The 23,224-nt window shown below is 44.5% G+C and overlaps 1 protein-coding gene across 5 annotated transcripts in view; it reads right to left on the reverse strand.

Moving 5' to 3' along the window:
* ANO1 (anoctamin 1) overlaps positions 1–23,224 on the reverse strand; it is an 802,432-nt gene that overhangs the window by 42,666 nt on the left and 736,542 nt on the right. For all 5 annotated transcript variants that reach the window (XM_069623444.1, XM_069623442.1, XM_069623440.1 and 2 more), the window contains 3 exons: positions 20,049–20,194; positions 16,080–16,232; positions 11,767–11,819 (listed from right to left, as the gene is read on the reverse strand). In XM_069623444.1, the coding sequence (XP_069479545.1) occupies positions 11,767–11,819; positions 16,080–16,232; positions 20,049–20,194 (352 nt within the window). The remainder of the gene's footprint in view (positions 1–11,766; positions 11,820–16,079; positions 16,233–20,048; positions 20,195–23,224) is intronic.

Raw genomic sequence — 23,224 nt, forward strand, 5'->3', positions numbered from 1 at the left:
ATACACGCGCCCAGGCTATTCGTGTGTGGAACTTCCCGCGCACCCCTGAAATACACGCGCCCAGGCTATTCGCGTGTGGAACTTCCTGCGAACCCCTGAAATACACGCGCCCAGGCTATTCGCGTGTGGAACTTCCCGCGAACCCCTGTAATACACGTAGCCCGCTCCCCCAGGCCCGATCGCGTGAGGAACTTCCCGCGCACCCCTCAAATTCACGCGCCCAGGCTATTCGCGTGTGAAACTTCACGCGAACCCCTGAAATACACGTAGCACGCTCCCCCAGGCCCGATCGCGTGAGGAACTTCCCGCGAACCCCTGTAATACACGTAGCCCGCTCCCCCAGGCCCGATCGCGTGTGGAACTTCCCGCGCACCCCTCAAATTCACGCGCCCAGGCTATTCGTGTGTGGAACTTCCCGCGCACCCCTGAAATACACGCGCCCAGGCTATTCGCGTGTGGAACTTCCCGCGAACCCCTGAAATACACGCGCCCAGGCTATTCGCGTGTGGAACTTCCCGCGAACCCCTGTAATACACGTAGCCCGCTCCCCCAGGCCCGATCGCGTGTGGAACTTCCCGCGCACCCCTCAAATTCACGCGCCCAGGCTATTCGCGTGTGAAACTTCACGCGAACCCCTGTAATACACGTAGCCCGCTCCCCCAGGCCCGATCGCGTGTGGAACTTCACGCGAACCCCTGTAATACACGTAGCCCGCTCCCCCAGGCTCGATCGCGTGAGGAACTTCACGCGAACCCCTGTAATACACGTAGACCGCTCCCCCAGGCCCGATCGCGTGAGGAACTTCACGCGAACCCCTGTAATACACGTAGCCCGCTCCCCCAGGCCCGATCGCGTGAATAACTTCACGCGAACCCCTGTGATGCACGTACCCTGCAAATCGCGTGTGACACTTCCCGCGCACCCCGGTATACATGCACACGTATTTTTTGTCAGCGGGTGTCCGTGTTTGTGGGTACCCCTTTGCACGTCATTTTTCCTGGAGGCCCACAGTATGGGACATTCATCATGGCAGTATATAGGTGCTATTTGTTGGCGCACCTTTTGGCGCACATTTCTTACAGCCGCAGAGACGCTACCGCCTCCTTTCTTGTGGCGGTCGTGTTTGTGCCTGTGCGCTGGTTTGAGCGTGCGCTTTTTTCCCCTATTCTATTCCATGAATACGTGTTGTAGGCGAGCGTGTGGGCGTTCCGCGCACTTGTGCCCTGTACTTCCCCCGTGACGCCCACGTTTTGGCAAGTTGTTCCCCATTCCGAGTGTTACGCCCGTGTTCCGCCTACTTTTATTGCGTGCGCCGCGCTATGTGCGAATTTCGCTGTGGCCTGTGCGATTTTCGCTGTGACCTGGCGCACGCTGTTAGATGGCCTGTGCGCCAACGTGCGCCAACTTGCGCCGCGCACTTTTTTATCGCACATCCGCTGGTTTTCTCGCGCACGGCCTTCCATGAATCGACGTGCGCTGCTTTTCGTGCGATTTTCGCACTTGCACTGCGATTTTCGCTATTCCACTGCGATTCGCACGTTTTTGCCCACTTGCGCCGCGCTAATTATTCCATGAATCGGCCTGATAGTGCCTTGAGGTTATGGAAATCTTGCAGCGTTGAAGTCTATAAATTTTTTTGGGAAAGTGCATCTGCCAGCTAAGTCATGAGTGATAAAGTGGAGGGTCAGGCTGTAGCCAACTCCCGCGAGTTTAGCTGCTTTGAGCGGGATTTTTAAGTGAGAGTACAGCACACCCTGAGTTCTCGTGGCACTGTTGCTAACTGCGACAGTAACTGGGAAGACGGGCTCAAGCAGGGAAACTTACACATTTTCAGTGACGTTCTGAATACACACTGATTGGCTGTGGCACGATTGCTGAGAGGTAAAGATTTTCAAAGTTGAGGAGTCGTCACCAAAATGACTGGCTCGCCCCAGCGGTTTTGATGAAAATGTGGGGTCTGAACAAGAAGACTATTTTCTTGACTTTAGGGCATGCATGACAACATTATCCATTCCATTCTGGAGATGCTAGATCCTTGCTTTATATTTTAATTCCGAGACTTGAAGTCCTGGAGTTCCCCATTAGAAAGCCAGGGCAACTTGTTCCAGAATGCAAAGTTAAAACCAGGCCTGGACTAACATCTCCCGAATGGAATGGATAACGTTGTCGTGTATGGTAGGGTCTGATAGGGACTGCAGCTGTGCAATGTCTTCTTTATAAATGGCGGTCACAGGTCATAAAAGGCTAAAAGGATGATACATAGGATCTTAGAAAGGATCCTTTGCCAAACTAGCAGTAAGTGTAACTGTTGGAAATGGGGTGAGGCAAGTTCTCTACACCGCGCACGTTCGGGAATCTGGCTGTGGCATTCTAATTGACAGTGTTGGAATTAGCTTCATTAAGGTAATTTATAGAAGTCCAGGAAGTAATCCTGAAGAAAGGAACTCCTAGGTGCTACTGACCACTGCGTGACTTTGCATGAAAACATTTTAACACTTTTTTTACACTTTTGGTTTACACTTTTTTTACACTTTTTTAGATATGTGTATTGGGCTTTTTAGTAATGTGTACTAGGTTTTATACATTTTTTTATGCCTATGTTTTTAAGTCTTGAATTGTTGTTATTGTTGAATTGTGTTTTCTAAATAAAATTGATTATCTTTTTACAAGTTGTAACTTGCTACCTAATTGGTCCATGGGCCAAGTCTTCTAGACCTAGGAGGAGAGAGTGGTTGGACGCTTGGATCCTTTAGTTTATGAATGTCCATTGCTGTTCCGTCGGATCCGGATGTAAGCGTCTTTAAATTGGCTCCCTCAGTCTCTTTTTGTTATTTAGTGTGCTTGTTGTCTACCAGGCACGGGTTAATACCATTCTGCTGCCTCTGGAAATCCGCCAATGGCAGCCTGCTGTCAGAATCGGTCATGCAGAGTGGAATGCTGACCTGCTCGGTCATGTGGTGATGTCACACGCATTGGTAAATATGCTAGGTGAGAGCAGCGAACCGGGAAGGGGAAAGCATGTCATCAACACCTGAGGGGGTTATGCTGGATAAGATTATCATTAGTTTACAAATCTCGTTATGGGCTAAATAGAAATTCTAGCAGAAATACTGCTGATGGCAAATACCCCCTCTGCCAGTGGAATTTCTGCAAGTCCACTCTGTTCAGAGTTTAACCCTGGCAGAAGAGGTGACCTTAAAGGGTATTTTAGAACTGTGTTGTACCCATTCCCACCTTCAATGTGAAGGTGGAGATGGACATCTTTTCACCCCATTGTTGTGTTAAAATTTGATTGATTTCACTGTATTGAAGGAAAGCACCCGGACAATGAAAAAATATATTTATTTTGGGTTCCATCTTAAAAGTTCTTCACCACCACTTCTTGGGTGGAGTTAAAAATATGCAGACTTTTCTGAAAAGCTGCCAGAGGACATTACGGCTGATGGTATTCCAATGTAATTTTTCGCCCAAACCCTGAATCTGGCAGAAAGTAATTTTGGCTGGTATTTTAGAAATATCCCTGCAATTACTCATTATCAGTTCTGAGGCCCGAAGCATTGTGAGATGAATGGGTCTATAGGAACATTGCGGGTCATTCCGGTAGGTGGTTCTGGAAAGCCAGTAGGGCTGCTTCTGAGTTCGTCCCCATTGATAACTTGGGAATATACCCAGTGTACCTATATTCAAACCATACGCTGCTAGAGGCCTTCCAAGTTAATTGCACAGTAAGGCCCACAGCAGAAAAGAAAACTCCAAATGAATGCATCATTATTTCCATGAACATCACTTGCAACAAAATATTTACTGCCTTCAAAATGCCCAAACAACATAAATAATTAATTGAATGTTGGTGGTGAAAGTAGTCATGTCAGACAGAATCAAGCCTCCTACATCACAAAGGACTCCTCCCAAATTAACCCCATCAGTACATCTGCCTTTTCCAAGAATCCTATCCTGGGACTTATAAGGATGTGTTTTCTTTAATCCATATCACATTTCAACTATCAACTCTCAAGCGATTACAGAAACGGGAAAGACCATGAGGGCCTTCTGGGCTTAAAGACCTAAGCTACACCTCACCGTTGATGCCTAAATAGGCCAAAACATTTCTGGGATGCTTGTGGTCTCATGCAGAAGGGATGTGACCTAGCAGTTTGTGATTAGCTGCCCCTTTTGGGGTAGGGCCAAGTCTGATTTGCATATGATCTTTCCTTTTCTGTAATGGTTTTGCAGGCTGAAGAACAATGGTTTGGAGTGTTGCCCAGAGCAATGCCAGAGATTAAGATTAATTCTAAACCTTCCAGCCATCACCTGTTTTTTTTGCTAAAGAATATACAGTGTCTGGAGATAAAGACATATTGTCCACTTTTATGAAAAGTTAAATTCAAACTTAATTCTCTTCTCACAGGGCAGGTGGACATTCTGCATCATTTATAATGGTTGCAACAAAAGAGGCAGCTTTCTTGCAGGATAGTTTAAAGCCAGAAAGAACTGCTTTCCAGTCACTAGGAGTAGAAGCCCGATCATGGTAGATTGTAGGATAGCCAAGGTATTTTCCTCTTTTTATCAGTCCTCTGATTTATCCCCCTCAGGTGTTGATATTGCTTCTTTACTAAAAGACATTGACCCCTCGAGCATACCGCATGAGATGATGCAGTGCATGGAGCACTGCATTATCTTAGAATAAATCTGTACTGCTATAAAATCCATACCTTGTGGGAAAGCTCCTGGAGCAAAACGTTTCACCAATACATTCTTGGAAGCTTCTTCTAAACAAGTGTCTCAGATGTTATTACGCTTTTATAACCATGTGCTGGGGAGCACTTTATTATTATTGCTATTATTGTAGGGTATTCATTGAGCTTGGAGCTTGGACGTAGCTCCAAAAAGCCATGCAGTGCTTTACAATCCTAAGGAGACCAACATGGTGATGGCAGCAGAGAAACAAGGGAATGGGGAGCTAATAATAGCCGAAGGGGAAAGTGGGCAATTTGGCAGCAAGGGATCTACAAGCAACCAGGGGAGGAAACAGTGGGTATCACGGGGTGTGTGGACCTAGGTGCTAGGGAGGAGACATTCTTTGAAGAGGAGGGTCTTGAGCTACTTTCTGAACTGGGAGAGTGGGCTTGTTCTTCGAGGCATCTATGGTTTACATATTTTCACAGAGCATTAGCTGTGAATCAAGTGTGAAAGGTATCCAATCCATCCGCATAGGCTCCTCCTTGGGTATTGTACATGACATGACTATTAGACCCCCCTAACAATTATGATAACTATTCCCCTACCAATAGCTTGGAAATTAAATTCAACCTACTGCATGTAACAAGTTATGCCGCAGGTTGACAACCTGCCATTTTGCACATGCTCCATTAGTAAAGCTAAACTGGTTGGTGGCCGGCCACTCCTCGGGTGCAGTTGGATGGATAAGAGCATACAACCTCTTAGACAATGTTGCGCAGGTCAAAGCGTTAAAGGTTTCCAGTCAATGTGTACAGAGTACAGGCTAGTACACAGGGGTTTCCTTAACTATCTCTAATTCGAGGCCAAAATTAAAAGATTCTTTAGTAGGAGAATGCTGGTGGTGGGGGAACGCTATGGGTAAAATTGCATCTTGGCCCACGTGCAACCCAAGGCATATCATCAAAGCTACTCAGTGATATAGATTGGTAAAACAGCCACACGGAATCATACATATCAAGATTGAATGAGAATGGGAGTAGGTTTGGAAGGTGGTGTTAACCAGGGAGCAATAGAAAGTTATCGGCGAGGGATGACTGAAGACGTCCAGATTGTGCGCAGTGACCCTAATGCATTATTGGATAGGCCACCATTGGATAACTCTTACATTTATTAATAGCTGGTGGTTTTGTCTTAAAGAAACAGGCTCCACTCTGCATATGCTATTTGACTGTGTAGCTATTCAGGCTTATTGGTTTTTGGTCTGGAAAGTAATTTGTGGGATTTACCCATGTCCTTAATTATGATAGTCGCTGGAGATGTCACCTCTCACCCTTAAGCTACTCCAGCGAAACCAAATTGCTTAATGTGTTGACTGCCGAGGGGTAAAAGTGATAATTAATTATTGGAAAATATAGAAATTGATTCACAAGATCACCAGGTGGAAAATGATGTGTCACTCCTGCCGTCTGGACCTCACACCCATTAGGCTGGAGATTTTGACTCAAAACTTGGTCCCTAATGTCAACATTCCTATCACAGTCTGATATTACAATCTTCAGAAAGACGGGTATTGGCTGACCTCGGTTTGTACTGCTGACTGCTACAGTGTCTACCTAGTATATCAGCTCAAACCTTTATTGTGCACCATCAGTTCTTGATGACTGTATCTAAAATCTTAAGGACTGACACTCGTATGACAAAGTCATATCTGCTCACTCCTGGTCTTCGCCCGCATCCGTGTTACTTTGCATATTTGTATGACTGACCTACAGATAACCTAGCCCAACCTGGCTCAACTTTTTTCATTGGCTTAAGCCTATTGAATTTTCATCTTTGGCTGATATGAGTAATTTATTGAAGCAAATAATACTGTTATGTGCTCGGTTCATGTAACCTATGTTAATTATGGAAATGACTCGAGCTTGTTCCTTGGATTCCTCATCCTACTTTTTCAGAAAAGTAGCATATAGGTTCACAGTAAGATTGCAAATCGTTTTCATTTTGCAGATCTGTAGTCCACTACATTGTTCTCCTATGTAGATAATGTCATGTTTAATTGCTCCTTTAACACATTGTCATGACTTTGGTTATCTTCATTTGTGTACTAAAATAAATCCCCCCTTTTGCGCTGATATTGTTTCTTTCACAAATGTTCATTTTCATGTGATTCTGCAAAACGATATTAAAATACGGTGAAAACAATTCAGGAACCCTGGAGAGTGGGGGTTTGAGCCTTCTGAGACTCCCCAGGTAACCAGATGACGGTCAAATGTCAAGTTGCCCATTTGGATTGCTTGGTGTCTAACCAAGAGGTAGGAGAGCTAGGAGAATAGAACAGTTAAGGACTGTGCCTGTGAACCCCATTCTGTTTGTGAGAAGGCTGGTTAAGGTAGTATGGTCGACCGTGTTGAACACGGCAGAGAGGTTGAAGAGGACTAGGAGGTAGGCATCTCCCCTGTTCATGGTCTGTAGAGCATCATCTATGACCTAATTGATGACATGGATGGTATCAGTCTATGCGCTACATCCAGGTCTGAATCCTGACTGGTAATCACAGAGTAGACTTTGGAAAGTGATCGATTCATGGAGTTGGTTGACCACTGCTTTCTAATTATTTTGTCAATAAATGGAAGGCTATGGATTGGCTGGTTGTTGGAGAGGTCATTCTGGACTACTGTGGGTTTTTTGAGGAGTGGTCATATTAGTGATTGCAAAATGGTATTTGTATAGCTCTACAACACGAAGGTGACTAAGTATTTCGCTCAACCGGCTCACTCCAAGGAAAATCTAAAAAGGCAGGTCGTCATTTTCTTTGTAAAATATTGACATGATCAAGTCATTTTCTTTTTGGAGCAGATGGGTGAGGGGGCAATGGCCTTGATCTGTTTTATGAGGTTGGTATGCAGAGCATCATCCTTGTATGAGATAGGTTTTAAAATGCTAGAATGTCAGCAAGGTTCTTAGGCGGCACACCGTGAAGTGTGCCGGCCTCTCTCCTCCGACCCTGCAGCGTCAGTTCTCGCCCACTAACGTGGGTCTGAACTGGCGTTGCAGGGTTCTTTTTTCTTTTTTTTCTTTATTGTCCCCCGCTACCATCTAATAGAAGCAGGGGACACCCCCGTAACCCCTGACCACCACTACACTGACAAAGGGGAGCGGGGGACACCCCCACAACCCTTCTCCCATTAGTCATTGTAGTGGGGGTCGGCATGTTATTATCGCGCAACGGCGCAGTAATTAACATGTTGCAATTTTCGGGGGTGACATTTTCGTATTATTCCATTTCAAGTAGTGGGATTGTGAGTGGGGAGGCCACAACTTTGGAGGCATCGAGGTGTTGTCTGATTCTATCTATTACATCAATAAGAAGGTATCATTTGTATTGCATTGTTCGGTGTACCATGGGGTTACTGGTTCGGTAGTGGGTTGAGCAGCATTTGACTGCAGCAAAGAGGACCTTGTTTCTGTGTGCTGCTGCTGCAATGGCTGTGCAGTAATGTACAGCTTTGTCAATAATGATGACTGCCCGTTTACTGCAGTGGGCCTTTATGGTGAAAAGGCCTTTCTAGTTTTGTGTTTTTCACCCCAGTTTGTCTTGTGTTGGAATGATACGTCTGATGCCAGTTAGTTCTTGAGGATACCTTGGGGTGGAGGGTTTAGCACTGGTGTAGTGTTGCTTCAGGGGGGCATGTGTGCCTGCCAGTTCCATCATGGTGTGATGAAAGGTTAATGGTAGGATGGCTGCATGTGAATTGATTGGGTGACCTTTCAGATGTTGTTTTCCATAATAGGATCCATCTGACAGGGGAGAGAAAGGTAAATGTGTTGTGAAGAATTCTAAAATCAAGTAAACATCATCTTAAATGGATGAAAGCTCAAGGAGTTAATGTAAATGCTCAGAGAGTCTCCTTCAAGAATTTGGAAATAAACAAAACTCAAGGGTCAACAGAAGGTGCACAGCACGATGGGATGTTTCACTGTTGTTTTGAGGATTTCTTGAAGGGTGAGATCCCCGCAGTCTTCTGAGGGTGCATGAGAGGGAGAGAGGGCGAAGGGGAGAAGAGAAGGGGTGCGCATATGTGTGTGCCATTTGACTCGAGTTAAAGGGAACATTCTTTGGAAGGAGGGGCTTGTGGCAAAGGTGGGACATCTTTGGCACAGAGACCGGATGATACAATATCATAATTAATGCATTTATTGTGAAGTCACTCGCAGGCCACTTTGAATGGGGTGTTTTCACGTCCTCCAGTGTTTTGTTTCGGTTTGGAGAGGGAACCGTGTTTCCTAACACACCTCACTTAATACACACTCTTGTTTTCCTGTGGCTATTCTATGTGCCTATTAAATGGTTCTAGTTGGGGGTCTCTGTGTTGAGCCAACATAGCCAGGTTTCTGATGGTTCTTTGTCTTCTGTATTCAAGAATGCGAGAAACCGGTACTATGCGGTTCCCTCTGGGCATGCGCGCTGCACATGCCAGCGCTCACCCAAGCTTTGTATTTGCTGAGCTTCTGCCAGCATTATCGTGTGGCAGGAGCTGGTAAGAGGATGGCCCCAGGTAGGGATTGTCACAGTTTCTGTTTAGTGAAGAACTGTGCAAAGGGGCCCAAGGGGCCTATAAGAACCTGCTTTTACCTGAACATAAGATTAATAACTAAGAAGAAAAGTCCACTGCTAATGAGGGGATTGCCTTCTTTATTAATTAATAGTGACAAGGAGGCACCAGACTCCAAGGGAGAGAGCCATTTCATGTACACAGTGCAAAGGATGCTTTAACGGTCACACTGTGCTTTATGTGACTACAGGGGTGTTGCTAGGTCTGGAAAAGATCTGGGGCTACGCTAATGTCGGGATTGTCGGGACTCGGGGCTAGGGAGCCTTTTGGTTGTAGCCCCTGAAATTCTATCCGGGGTACAACCAAAAGACCCGGGGCTATAGCCCCCTAAGCCTCCCCTTAGCAACGCCTCTGTGTGACTATACAAGACTCTACATTTAAAGGGCCCATTTGGCACACAACTCAAGCCAAGCCTGCAACCGCTTACTGTCTAATTCCAGTACTTCATTAAAGCACTAGAAACTGCCATCACTGGGTATATGTAAGTTCTCAAAAGCATTAGGAATTAGCCTGTTTCCTGATGATTATAATGATAATTGTCCATTCATAATGGGCCTCATGCCAGGAGTGGTATCTAAGTGCAGGGTCGGGATTCAAACCTGTGTTGCGCTGCAGTGTATTGCTTCCAAGATGAGCGCATTGCCCCTGCGCTATTCTTCCTCCCCAATCAGCCTTGTCCTTTGATCATTATTTATTTATTTTTACACTTGTGTAGTGCACAGGCAGCCCCTAGGCATCGATTAGTCTTCACTGATGATCTAGTGCCCTTTTCCTGCAGGTGGACAGTGCTCCATTTGCCGGATAAGCCTTCGCATTAGTAGACTGATACACTGGGCACGGGGGCAGTATACACAACCTGAAACATAACATATATTTCGTTTTTGGGTGCTGGAAAATGACTCACTTGGCTCACTATGTCTACTGTGGATAAAACTGCTGCATGCCCCAATAGTTGTTTTCAGCGTTCTTTACGGGGCTGCTGCACGTGTGAGCTGCAGGGTATGCAATCAAGAAAGCGCATGAGCAGAAAGACCCCCTTTTTCTCTGTGTATGCGAGCAGTGGAAGGATGCACGCACCCGTGTCCGCCGTCACTCCTGGCACCTGAACATCATAGGCAGCTGGGACCGACCAATACATCCGTGATGGGAGGCTGGTGTAAGTGGACCTGGGGAAGCTTTGTTGTGACAGTATACTGCAGGACAGGGCATTCACTGATTTGTTCCTTGAGAGGGTTTTGCCAAAGAGGCAATTCGCGCTGGAGGTTGGGCATTTGTGCTGTGACTTTTATCACCCTGTGGGGGTGAAAAGAGAAGGGGGTCTACACAAGGCCCAGTGAACTCAATGGCAACATTGAAAGAAGACTGCATCTACTCCCGCCAGCCTTTCAGTGGTATTTCAGGCACATGCTATGTTAAGTTGATTCATACCGCGCACCGCTGCCATTTCCACGGTCTCCAGGCGCTTCTTGTAACTCGTGTAACAAACACTCTGTTTACTCGAGTTGTCCAGGCCAATTTGGCCATTGTTTGGGTATGACAGCTAGACTAGTGTGAAGTGAGTTCCACCAAGGGCTTTATTTTACAGAGTAGTTGTCATTTTGGTTCACAAGTTCTTTCTTCCTGGTTTATTATTTTCAGTTTGAGGACAGGGCTTGATTTCTCATTCGAGCAAGGGAGCCATGCAACTTTGAGTGGTTGAGAACATCATCAAGTTCTGGTGGGCGTTATATTTTGAATTAAAAAAAAAAGCAAAATATTTCTGGTCCTGCGCTGTTTCCACCATCACCAGTAACTCCAGGTGTTAAATGGTGGCCATGGAATTAAGGGGTTTATAGATGATCAATTTCTATCATTCCCTGCCAGCATAGCCAATGGTGAGGGCTCATGAGAAATTCAGTCCAAGAATGAGCCACATGTTGCAGACTTCTGCGGCCCAATACAATCGTACTCAGGTTATTGGCCTTGGACAAATGGGAGGCTACGAGGAAACACTTGAATGTGAAATTGTGATTGGAAGGTTCAACAAATATCTCAAGTTCCTGACACATGATGCTTTAGGAAGGGGTCACCCATATAATCACTGCAGCTCAGCGTGAATACATAACGCATCTGTATTCTGGTGCAAGGCTCCATGGAGCATTTAGAAAGAAACAAGGAAATCAATCTGCTCTATTTTATGTGAAAAGCTTATCTATGACAACCAAGGCTAGGGATGGAAAACAGGTGCTGGAAGCAAACCCTTTCTACCGGATCAGTGCCAACAGTTACACTGTAACATGTTGCTCTCACTCTAGTCATGGTGTCTACTGAGGGTGGATCACCAATTAACAAAACAAAAAGTGATGTTCTCTCCTAGCAAATCATTGGTTCTGTCTTATTTTGAAGCTAATAAACATCACAGTCCATGTCTCATTTGTACACTCTCCACTCCCACACAAATCTATTCATGCAAATGTACACAAATAAATCTTACATTTATAATTACGGAGAGCTTGCCGATCCCTCGCAGGATATTGTACCAGATGCCTGGAAGAAACAAAAACACAGACACAAGAGATAAAGTTATTGTCTGATATAGACAATATTTGTTTAATCTGCCAGAAAATACACTTTGTCCATGAAAAGTTGGATGAAGCTAATTAGCTGATCATTTCATTTGCTTAACACATGCTGAAGTCTTGCTGCTGCCGTAGCCCACTGAAGGTGTCTTTTCTTAGCAGAAATGAACATGTAGGATTTTAAAATGCTTTAGGTGTGGACGAGACAGGACCGGGAGAAATGGTGACATTCAACAACTGTCCCTTAACAGCGTGGGTGGGGGGATGGGCACCTTGCCCCTTTGAGGTTCAGGCTCTCACTGGCCGGCTTGAGGAGAAATCCTGGGGAGATACACGCCCATTTGCACATCCACGAATGTTCCCCAAGATTTCTCCACTCGCTCCTTGGAAGGATTCTTCGAAAGGTTTGATTCCAAAGGGTCATCACCTATGCAGAGAATACCCACACTTTCACTCAACATGCGATGCCCGTGGCATGCCGATGATGGGAACAATCAGTGGCAAGTATCATAGAATATCTGATGGCACCTGCGCACGGCACTGAATGCCACTCCACAACCTCATGGCGATCACGCTCGTAGCAGAATTATCATCTATCTAGATGCGCGATTCTGCATGTAATGCAATCATTTTGCATCTCTGAGGTAACATAGACTAGTCCACTGCACCTTGTGGTGGTATTGAAGCAGTAATCAGCAGATCCAACTGATGCAAGGGGTGCAAAGAAACCACACAGACTTAACAACTCTTGTTCACTCAGAACTTCCATCCAAGCCCCAAATGCCAACAACAAAGGAACTCATTTGTGTACAAAGAACTTGGGACATCTCAATCTATAAGCCAATGGCTTAATAATACCACACAGACTTGGATGCAAACCAAAGGGTGTCAGCTATGTCTAGTGATAATAAATTATCCTTAAAGTAAGAGCCAAATGATTAGGCACTGAACCCCTTCTGTGATTCTATGTCTACTCCTCAGACCCACAAATATGATTCAAATGCAATCATATTCACCCATTGATAAATTACAACCACTATCAACTCTTGTGCATCAAATACACAAAGCCCTCTTTTTTTTTTAACCTTGACATTTTAAGGGCTTGAGAGGTATTTGCTAATATTACCCCTCTGACGGGAACTGTAAAGGGACATTTGGAAGACTGAGCTCAACGTTATGTCTCAACTTCAATGACCATTTCATGCAGTGGTCTCCACGTTCTCAGGGGCATCAGAACATTCTACAGAGCGTGGTAATACAGAAAAAGGTCACGAAGTGAGTTCATGGAATACAGGGAAAATATACAGAAAGAAGAGGGGGGCCGAAGATCATAAATACACAGCATAAGAAGCACAATGCGGCATGGTGAAGGGATACACACTCCATTAGAAAAGCAACAAGGTTTTTATGAACTGTAGTTATGGGAGGGCATTTTAGCCAACGATGGGTTAATTAGTTCTGAGGTTTGTCAGGGAAGACCAAGAAGACCAAGGAGTACAGGTCAGAATGCTTTAGAAGGTGAGGATCTCGGAATATGTAGGAGACCAATACAACTGAAATAAGCGCAAGTAGGGAAGGGTCACGTGGCGGACACAGGGGCATGGAATACAACAACGCGGATATTATATTAGTGACATCGAGCTTCACGAGTTTGGGGCTGCGAGTAGGCACAGAAAAACAGTGTACATTGCACAAGAAAATACTGTCTCATGCCAGAGCGTTCTGAGACAGAGTTATTATTATTATTAGTAATAATAATAATAATAATAATAATAATAATAATAATCTGTTCTTGTATTGTGCTGCATGCCAGACTTCTGCAGCTTCGAAGCACTGTGATAACAGGTGCTATTACTAGCCCCACTTTGAATGCCACTTGATTGATCACACCTGGGAGGATGAAAGTTAAGTCATCCCTGCTGCAGGATTCAGATTTGTAAAGCGCAGGCTACCCCCACATAGAGAACAATGCGCTTCACTCGTGTAGCTATCCACCCTTGGTGCCCACCATTCACTATACACCAGCAGAGGCCCTTCGTTTATTCTTGTGCAGACTCGCTTGCTGTCCACACATGTTTCAGGAGCACTCCAACATCTCCCCCATGGCTTCTGGACAGAGTGTGTGTCAGGCCGTGGACCGGTTCATCATTGCCACCAGCACTCGCTGTGCGAGAGCAGCAAACACTGGCAAAGTGGGAGATGTTAAACCACCTAACCCTTAGTAGCTTTTTAAAATATGGGCCTCTGTAAAACAGCATACCACAGTTCCTGGACTTTTTTATGACCAGAATTCAACCTGCTTTTCTGATGGTTATGTACACAGCACTTATCCCTCACCGTTCATCCTAACAATTAGCAGTTCCTCCTTTATCCCTTTCTTACATCCTGCTCTACTGTCATCATTCCTGCTTCATTTTTCTACCTCCCCTGCATCATCTGGTCTTATATCCACAGCGTCTCGTCCATTGTTCATCTGCTATGCCAATAAGCATTTTTGTGTAAAAAACATTGTTTTTCCCTGTAATTTTCATTAAATAAATAAAACACATATGTGTATGTATGTGTATGTAGAGGTAGGGAAGTAGGGGGGAGCACGAGGTAGTGAGCGGGCATGGGGGATACACCTATAATAAGGAAACTGGTTGAATTCTGTTCAAACAAAAGTGCCTACCAATATTACCATTTTAAAAAAGAAGTCAGTAAAAACACGTAGATCCAGCAGAGATATATATAATATGCGAGTTGGTGGACAAGGCATTTTAAAGACAATTAGTGAGCCCAGGTGGACCTATTGACCCTTGCAGATCCCTGTAACTTACCAATTTGTCAGCAAAGGTGCACATTCTTTTAGGGGGTTTGGTCAAAGGGGTGGGGATACAGGGATATACAAGCCACGGGTCACAATCAGATAGGGTGGGTGTTGCGGAAAGGTTGTGGCAGGGGATTGGCGTGAGTTGGCCATTCTGGAAGGAGGTGTTAGTGTTAGGAGAGGTGGTTGGCGACTAGAGTGGGAGAATGAGTTGGCAGTGGTAGATAAGGAGGAGGTTGGTGTACATCAGGAAAAGGCTGTACAGAAGGCACAGAGGGGACTGGGAAACCTCAAGATGAGGTGGTAGATAAGACAAGAAGGACGTTTGTGAGCATCAGGAGGTGGTGGTAGAACAAGATACGGCGGAGAATGGAGAAAGAGATAATGAGGAGGTTGGTGAACATTAGTAGGAGGGGGTAGAAGATAATGAGGGAAAGATTGGGGAACATCAGATGGAGGTTTTAAAGGAAGAGAAGGGGGGGTTGGAAAAGAACAGGAGGAATCAATAGACAGAATAGGAGAAATCAATAGACAGACACCACAGGAAGATACCAGAACGTTGGGCACTCATCTAAAGGGACAGGAAAGAGGCCCTCATCTAAAGGGTTTGGATCCACAGTGAGGGAGCAAGCACCCGGCAGAGCATCGAGGAGGGACAGAAACAGAACATGAGTAGAGAGGACCTGCAAAGGATAAAGATTAGGACCTTTTGAGAGGGAGGTGACATGGCCTGTCTCAAGTACCCTGGCTAGTGGGAGATGAACTGACCCCTTGGCCCGGCTTGAGTATTGCTGAGAAATGTGCCTTTTATCAACAGCTATTAGGAGAAACCCAACACCGTGTACTGGAACAGTCTGAATGACATACTAGCAACAGAGAAGCGGGGTAGATGAACCCCCTAAACCTGATATCAGGAGGAGGGAGCAGAATGACTGAAATAAGAACGATGTGGGAAACTTTTAAGCCTGATACCAAGAGGAACCCGTAAAACGGAGTCTGACTAGACATTTTCAGCTGAGGTGAGACTCTTGCAGCTGTTTTGATGAATCCTGCAGTACAAAAGTGTCCATTGTACTCATACTCTGGTGTACTGTCCCTTTGTGCTCCCCACTTGGCTATATGACAACATTTACATCAAATAACTCATTTTATGAGCACAAAGTTGCAAAACAAAAGCACCACACCAATGGATGACAAATATAAATGGTAAATAGAGTATCACCTTTAGACGTATGTTATGGCCAATGGTTGCTCAAGAAAAGAGGCAATGTGCTTGAAATGCAAGCTCCCTCTTGGTTCCCACATACCGCAGAGAAGTGATGGGCATCCCCGCCACGGACCAGTGCTGCTCCAGCACACCTTTCACTCTCCTCAACACCCTTCACCCACTTGCGCCTTTCCATTGGCCATCCCACTCACCTATATCTTTCGCTCGGACTGCGACGGGCCTCTTCAGCTCTGTGATGAATTTCTTTGCATCCAGGCGGATCTCAATGATGTTGTTCAAAAGAGCAAACAGTGGAGCAAGCGGGAAAGACGCCACGAAGAGTGTTACAAACCCAAACTGGATGACTGAAAGGAGAGATCACAAGATAAATACAGAGTTAAAGGACCACGCTTGCAAAAGTACTGGCTCGAAACAGTGCCTTCATAATGAAAGGTAGCCTTTGAATTGTAAATCAGGGTCGTGTTCTGATCATTCATGTACCACAGAGCCTACATAGTTTCCTGTGTTCCCCAGGCGTATTAATTTCTGTTCATTATCTGTCGTCCCATAACCTTGTTTATTTGTTTTACTGTTTTTATTGGCGATCATTCTGTCCTGTGGGTTCCTCACACTTGGCTTTACAATATAGTGCACTGTCATAACTATCTTTAGATAATTTATTGGCCATCAGATCCTTCGTCTTCCTCTGGATGCACATATTTACATTTAAAAATACCTCCTGAAAGTACCAGTGGTTTAAACAATGTTTAATTTTTGTAGTAAACCTCTGAGCTGCCCCTAAATTGCGGGTGTCCTTCTCAAGCTTTGTCCTACAGTATAGAAAACCATATTTTAGTCCTAAAGCGGCGATAGTGCTACATGCAGAAATAACACATCAGTTATTCTCTGGGCTGCATCTATCGATATTCGCAAAAACATTTTGCTCCCCAATAGCCATGAACCTTTATTCACTTGCTTTGAGGGCATTCGTTGTAGCAGCCCTGATATCTGTTATCTGTTTGGTGGAATTTAAGTCCCTTCCTCACATGCTGTCTTGCACCACAAAACCACAATGAGAAACATCATGCTAAGGTTAGATGAGGAATACCAGTCATGATATGATATGATGTGGCATTTATAACGCGCCCATACACAAGTGTGTCACGTGTTTTAAAGGTCAGAGACTGCCTTGGTTTGGCCAGCTAGTGAAAGACAACAAACTGGTTTAAACGTAAGGTTTAAAGAGAAGAGGTTGTGTTGTTTCATGACAAGGTGGATTTTTGGATATGATATGATAGGGCATATATATGACGCACCTGTATATCTTGGACATGACATTTGTGGCTCCAATCTATGGGCCGTTGTCACTCTGCTGTGTTAGTGTCTGGGATCTCAAATTGAGAATCAGATGTTATCACATTCAGAAGCCAATGTCCATATTCCTTTGTCTTGCATCTGACAGGTCTCTGATGATGGTTCCTTATTTCAATCTGATACAAGTGCCTTGGTGACACATCTGCTGTAATTGTTTCCAAACTGGATTATGGTGACAGTTCTTAACTGAGGATTGTGGAATACACTGTTTAACATGTATTGAGATTGCAGATACTCGTACAATCTCGCCAAGAGCTGCCGCTTGCCTCTGCTCCTTCACGCTCCTTGCCCCCTGCTCCATTGAAACACCCCGACCCCACCAATGCCAAGAACATCACCAAGTACTCAGCATTTCAACATGCCATTAAACATCATCTTCTCCTCCTCGAAAGGTCCTAGTCAAGATCCCAATCCAGCTTCATTCTTCGATGAACTCTTATGTATTGCACTGTTTTCTAAATGATCTTTATTGTCCCCTTAAAATGTAAAATGTCACCCCTTTACTAATTTAACTTTATGCTTAACCTTGTTTAAGGCAATACATAACAGGACTGTTTGACGTCTGCTGTAACCTACTGCAACATGCTTCTGGTCGAAGCACCATCCCCTGTACCAGTAAATAAATGCAAATGATTAGCAATTTAGCCAATCAGATAGCTCAGACAACTGGCCCTACCTCGTAGTCAGGCCCTGGTCTCACCCACTTGTATAGTCATTTTTCCACAGTGGATTGGTCCACTCCAAGACTCTGTCAGAGGGCATTCCTTTCTGTTGTAACAAGGGCTGTTCTACATGATGTCAGCTCCCCAGAGTGCCTTGTTTGCAGGACATTAGGGGGTTCTGAGGAAGGGTGTGTAGGGGGTTCTCAGGAAGGGTGTGTGGCGTGGGCATATTCCGGATGGCTGAACACTTCTGCTGGTACAGGACCTATCCCTGGCTACGCTATACTTTCAGCCCCCTTGTCTTGCTGAAATCAAAAGGACTACAGTCATTATTTCCCTAGTGTGGCTTCCCCATTGCGTTGTGGAAGTTCCACTGAAGCTCCCAGGCCCTTTGTTGGAGGAGGTATGGCCTGCTATTGCAGCAAAGTATCATACCTTCATAGCAGAGAACAAAGAGCAGTCTGGGCAGATCCACCATCTGATGTGGGTGGGCTTCCCAACACCAGACACAATACAAGAATGGCTCTGCTAAGGCTGGGGTCACAGGAACCAGTTGATAATAAAATGGCATCAGATTGGGTTTTACCAATTTTAACTGTATCTCCTTGTATGCCATTATAACAAAGTAGATATAGCTTTATATTTACATGGAACCACATTTCTTCCACTGGGCCATGAGGAAATGCAGGTAAATATAATTGAAGTCATTTGTGCATAGTGCTAAAAGCTGCCTGGGGCTATTGGAAAGAATGTGATTCCAGCAGACTGTTTCAGGAATGCACATGTCTTTCTGTGGTGTTTGTGGTGGCCATGTTGTCAAATCACATTGCAGTTGCTGGTATGTCATTAGACAGCGCCCGGAAAAAAATGGGAGAACTATACTTTTTTAGAATGGAGCATTGGAAAGTGAGGCCTGATTAGTAGAGATCACTTGCTGAGATACAAAACCAGCATCATTTTGAATAGCAAAAATCAAAAAGCTCAGGAATGTACACCCTCACAGACAGAATTGTATCCCACTAACCCACCCAGAATGCACAACTTTAGCCTGTTTAGAATCCAACAGGATAGGACAACCAGTATCTAGAAGATGTTGCCCACCTATTACCAATATGACTTTCTCACCTAGTTATCCCAGCGAGCTTTGCAAAGGACAGCCCAAGCAGTTACGTTTTAAGAAGGCTACTCCATACAACATTGAGAACATTCACCCCACCTAGCATCAACTTGGCTAGCTCACTGAACCGATCAGAAGGTACACAATCTAGATTATGATGGCAAGTCTTGGGCACAGTCCACTGACATTGCCCTGAAGCTAAAAGAGTATAACAATATAAGTCATCACAAGTCAATCAACACAGGCAGCCTTATGCATTGTGACTAACTTAATGATACTGGAACTTCTTTTTAGAATGTGAGACATGGGAGTCATGTGTACATCAAAACACACCTTCGGATCAGATCATCTGTAATATGCATGAACAGGCTCACCCACACCATAAGAAGGGCAAGCACAGCATATGTGATGCAATTCTAGGCTAACTGTGACAACAAATCAGATGAAGGAGTTAATGCCCTCAATTGGCTGGAGGGGCACAAGTCTCTGAGAACTATGTGTTGGCAAAATCATGGCCAGCGGCCAATGCACTGGTACTTGCAATGCATGTAGAGTACACTATCAACCTGCCCCCACAATACAGGTCCAACCACAATGCCAAGTAAGGAAGAACCAAAGGGTCTAGTGGGAGACCTCCAAATTGTAAATGTCAGGGGATTCTCATTTCTGGCCCTGGAGGCGTCATCACTTATCTATTTGAAATACACTGCCACAAAGTGACAGAAAACTTGAATCCATTTTACATGTCAGCATTTTATGGGGTTTATCCTTCCAGGTTGTCCCTTTATGACCATTGACGTATTATCCTTTCTCAGACCTTGTTGCAAATGTTGAGAACAAAATACAGAATGATGGAAAGTGGCTTCACTTCTGTGACTGAGAGCTTGCTGCCCTACTCTCAGCAATTACAAAAGCTGTTCTTATGAATGAAGGCAATGTGAGTACACAACCGATTTGGAAACAGTGCATAAATATATATAAACATTTCCGAGGATGTCTCTAACATTTTGACAATCTTACAAACTCACTCATTTCCATATATTCAGGAGTCAAGCCGGCAAAGGGCTCCAAATCGTAGTCCATTTCATACTGTTGCTTCCTTTTCATGTTCTCCTCTCGGTCCAAGTATGTTTGTCGCTTTGATTTTATGTACCGTATTAATTTCTTCATTTTTCTGGAAGAAAAGCAAGAATATGATTCTTAGGATTTTAGATTTCACAGACCCCTTCTCTAAAAATGACAGGCAGGTAGCCAGAAGAACAGTCAGAGATGTCTGCTGGAAGAGCAGATGCTTATTCAGCAGAATTTAGAAAACCAGACAAATTTGAGATATTGGAAGGAAAGACTTGTCAATATTTTTAATATTGCAAGGTAAGGACTATATTGGATCCAATTGGACTTTTCTGGCCATAAATGTTTTCATTTTGCAAGTATGGAAACATGGCTGACTTTACTTGGGGAGGCCTATAGAGTCGCCCCTGACTCGTTGCATGGGACTGGTATGATTGACCAATCAAATAGTAAAATGTGTGGTGGTATTCAGAATTAGCAAACAATGAGCACACAACAAATCATTATAAGGTCATTGATCTTAGACAAGTTTATTTTGGATATCCTGAATAGCATATTGCATTCTACTATTCATTAGGTCTATAAACCCAACCCTGAATGGCACTGTTTATAAGACTGACGACTCTTCCTTGTCTAGGACAAACACGGATTAATGAATCACTTTTGCTTCCGTGAAATTTTAATAAGGCAAGCATCATTAATTTTCTTTAAGTCCTTGTGTGAGCAACATCTTTGGCAGCAGATAAGCATTTTTTTCAGTGCCTTTGCTTTCAATAGAGGCAGGTTGTGTAATGGAGGCAGATGGGAATACAAACGTATTATTATTTTATTTTTCGATATGAGCTCATCCATGTAACATTAGCTGATACCAGGCATTGCACAATTTCCTTATGGCTGTTCTCTGGAATTACCTTCAATACGTACATTGTCTATTGCAAGAATAACAAGGCACATGTTTATGTTATTTTATCGTAACTGTAACTGGAAGAACATGTTCCTTTTTTGTGGTGAGACAAGCAATCCTGCCTTGGGCACCTGGAAGTCATAATGGCTAAGGCATCCAGTGCCAACCAATAGGTGTAGTTCAAGTATTTACATTGACAATAGGACTATGCTCTCATGAAGTCTGTTTAGACCTTCCAATAGCCCTCTACCAATGTTACCATGCATGCAGAAATGACAACCATGATGTATGTGACATGATTTCATCTGTAGTATTGTTAGGGAGGATCTTCATTTCTGTGCCAATTCCCTTTAACCTTAGAGACCCTCAGCTCTTTTGCTGGACTCGGGGCTTTTTTCAATGTTTACTCCTGAGTGAGTGGGACCTTTTTCCCACTCACTTATGTGTTTTCCTGACTATGATTTCCTTACTGTTTTATGGAGTCTGGTAAACTCCATACGCATCTGCGTTTGCATTGTGACACACGGCACCTTTTGTGCAGTAGTCCCTTGGACTTCTCCTAATGTTTAACTACATTTTCTTGAGTGAATTACTGTTCCCAAGAATAATAAGCTGGCCCTTCTCTTACTTACCTTTACTTTATGGGTCCAGCACACACCACCCTATGTGGAGTACTGGGGGGTTACATAGTAATTCCTTTAACCCATTCCTCAGGTAACATTTTATCATACTAACTCACCAGAATGTCTGGTGCCAGTGGTTTCTTTTTTTACTACCTCTTGAAGTGTATCTGCAGGCTGATACCTCAGCTGCCATGCTGCACACAAGGGTGACAATTTTCCCAAAATGGCCCTGTCTTCTTTGATTGCCATTTCTTGTTAGTTAGTTTCTTCTAGGATTTTACTCTGTTGTTTACATCAGGCTTGAGTCCTTTGTGTAGTTTGTCTTTGGCAAACTTCAGGCCTGAAGATGTCCCACGCTTCAGTGTGTCTGGAAAGGCAGGAAGTGAGGGAGGGTCCCAAATCTTCCCTGTCCTTTGTCTCTAGGTGTACCTGAGTGAAACCAGTTCCTATTGGCTGGCTGCCACCCTACTGTGTGGTTGACAGCCTATGGCTGTGAATGAATGGGAACTTGCATAAAAAGCAAGGTTTTTGGGACTAAGAGGAGAGTCAACCACTAGAGGACAACATCCAAAGCAGAAGGCGAGAGAAGACTGCAGCAGCACCCTGCTGGACTGCAAAGTGCACAGTGAAGCCCTGCAGCTGTGCTGACCCCATTTTCAAATTGACAGGGAAGACCCATAAAGGATGACGTCCTCCCTTAGGTTAGTATGACCAACTACCCTCAAGACAAACTCTATTTTGGCACAACCTCTGACTTGCTGTGACTTTCCTAGGCTGGAGAAGCTCAATACCCGGAGTACCTCGACCACTTGTGAGTGCATTGCCATCTGAAGTCTGGATCTGGCCAGATCTTCTTGGGCATCTAGTGGACCCCACAGAAGCAAGAAATGTGCATCCAGAGTCTCCTCACCAGAGTCCAGAACCAAGGGATAAAAGAAATCCTAACAAGACCTTTTCGTTCTTCATTGGTGCTGAGAAAAAGGCACCAAAACCACAAAGAGCCACTGAATCAATGGAAATCCATTGCTTCTGAGTCCCTCTCTCTCGAGTGCTTCTGCAGCAGCACACCAGATATCCTGCCTTTCGTCACCACGACCAAAGACCATGAACAAGGAGCTACAACATTGCATCGTGAAGGCAACCAGCTAGAACCCTTTCTCCATTCTCAAGGTACTTTGGGGCTTGAGGTACTTTATCCTTTTGCCATTTGGAGTGCTTGCTAGCTTTGGGTGCGGTTTAACCCTACACTAAGTTGACCTAAAGTTACTTGCATTGGCCTTACAGCTTGTGCTTTCTAAAAGTGACTCCTCTTGAGTTACTGGGATTTCTCTTTTGAAAACTCACTATTTAAGAACATTTTCCTAAGAAGGAGAACATCAAAACTGTGACTTTGTCCATTGACTTTGACTGTCCTGGCTCCCTAAAGGACACCTTATGAACCCATTGGCTTTGGCAGTGCTTGGTCCCTTACAGGTTTTAAATATTGAACACGTTAATGCTGGGATAATTGACTGACTGCATCCCTTTGGGAGAATTTAACATATCAGTCTGTTCTGATCTAACCCTAACCTTTCCTTCCTTGAAACTTAATATTGCAAATGTGATA

The sequence above is a fragment of the Ambystoma mexicanum genome, chromosome 11 (assembly GCF_040938575.1).
Source record: "Ambystoma mexicanum isolate Mex_15411 chromosome 11, UKY_AmexF1_1, whole genome shotgun sequence".
Classification (NCBI taxonomy): Eukaryota; Metazoa; Chordata; class Amphibia; order Caudata; family Ambystomatidae; genus Ambystoma; species Ambystoma mexicanum.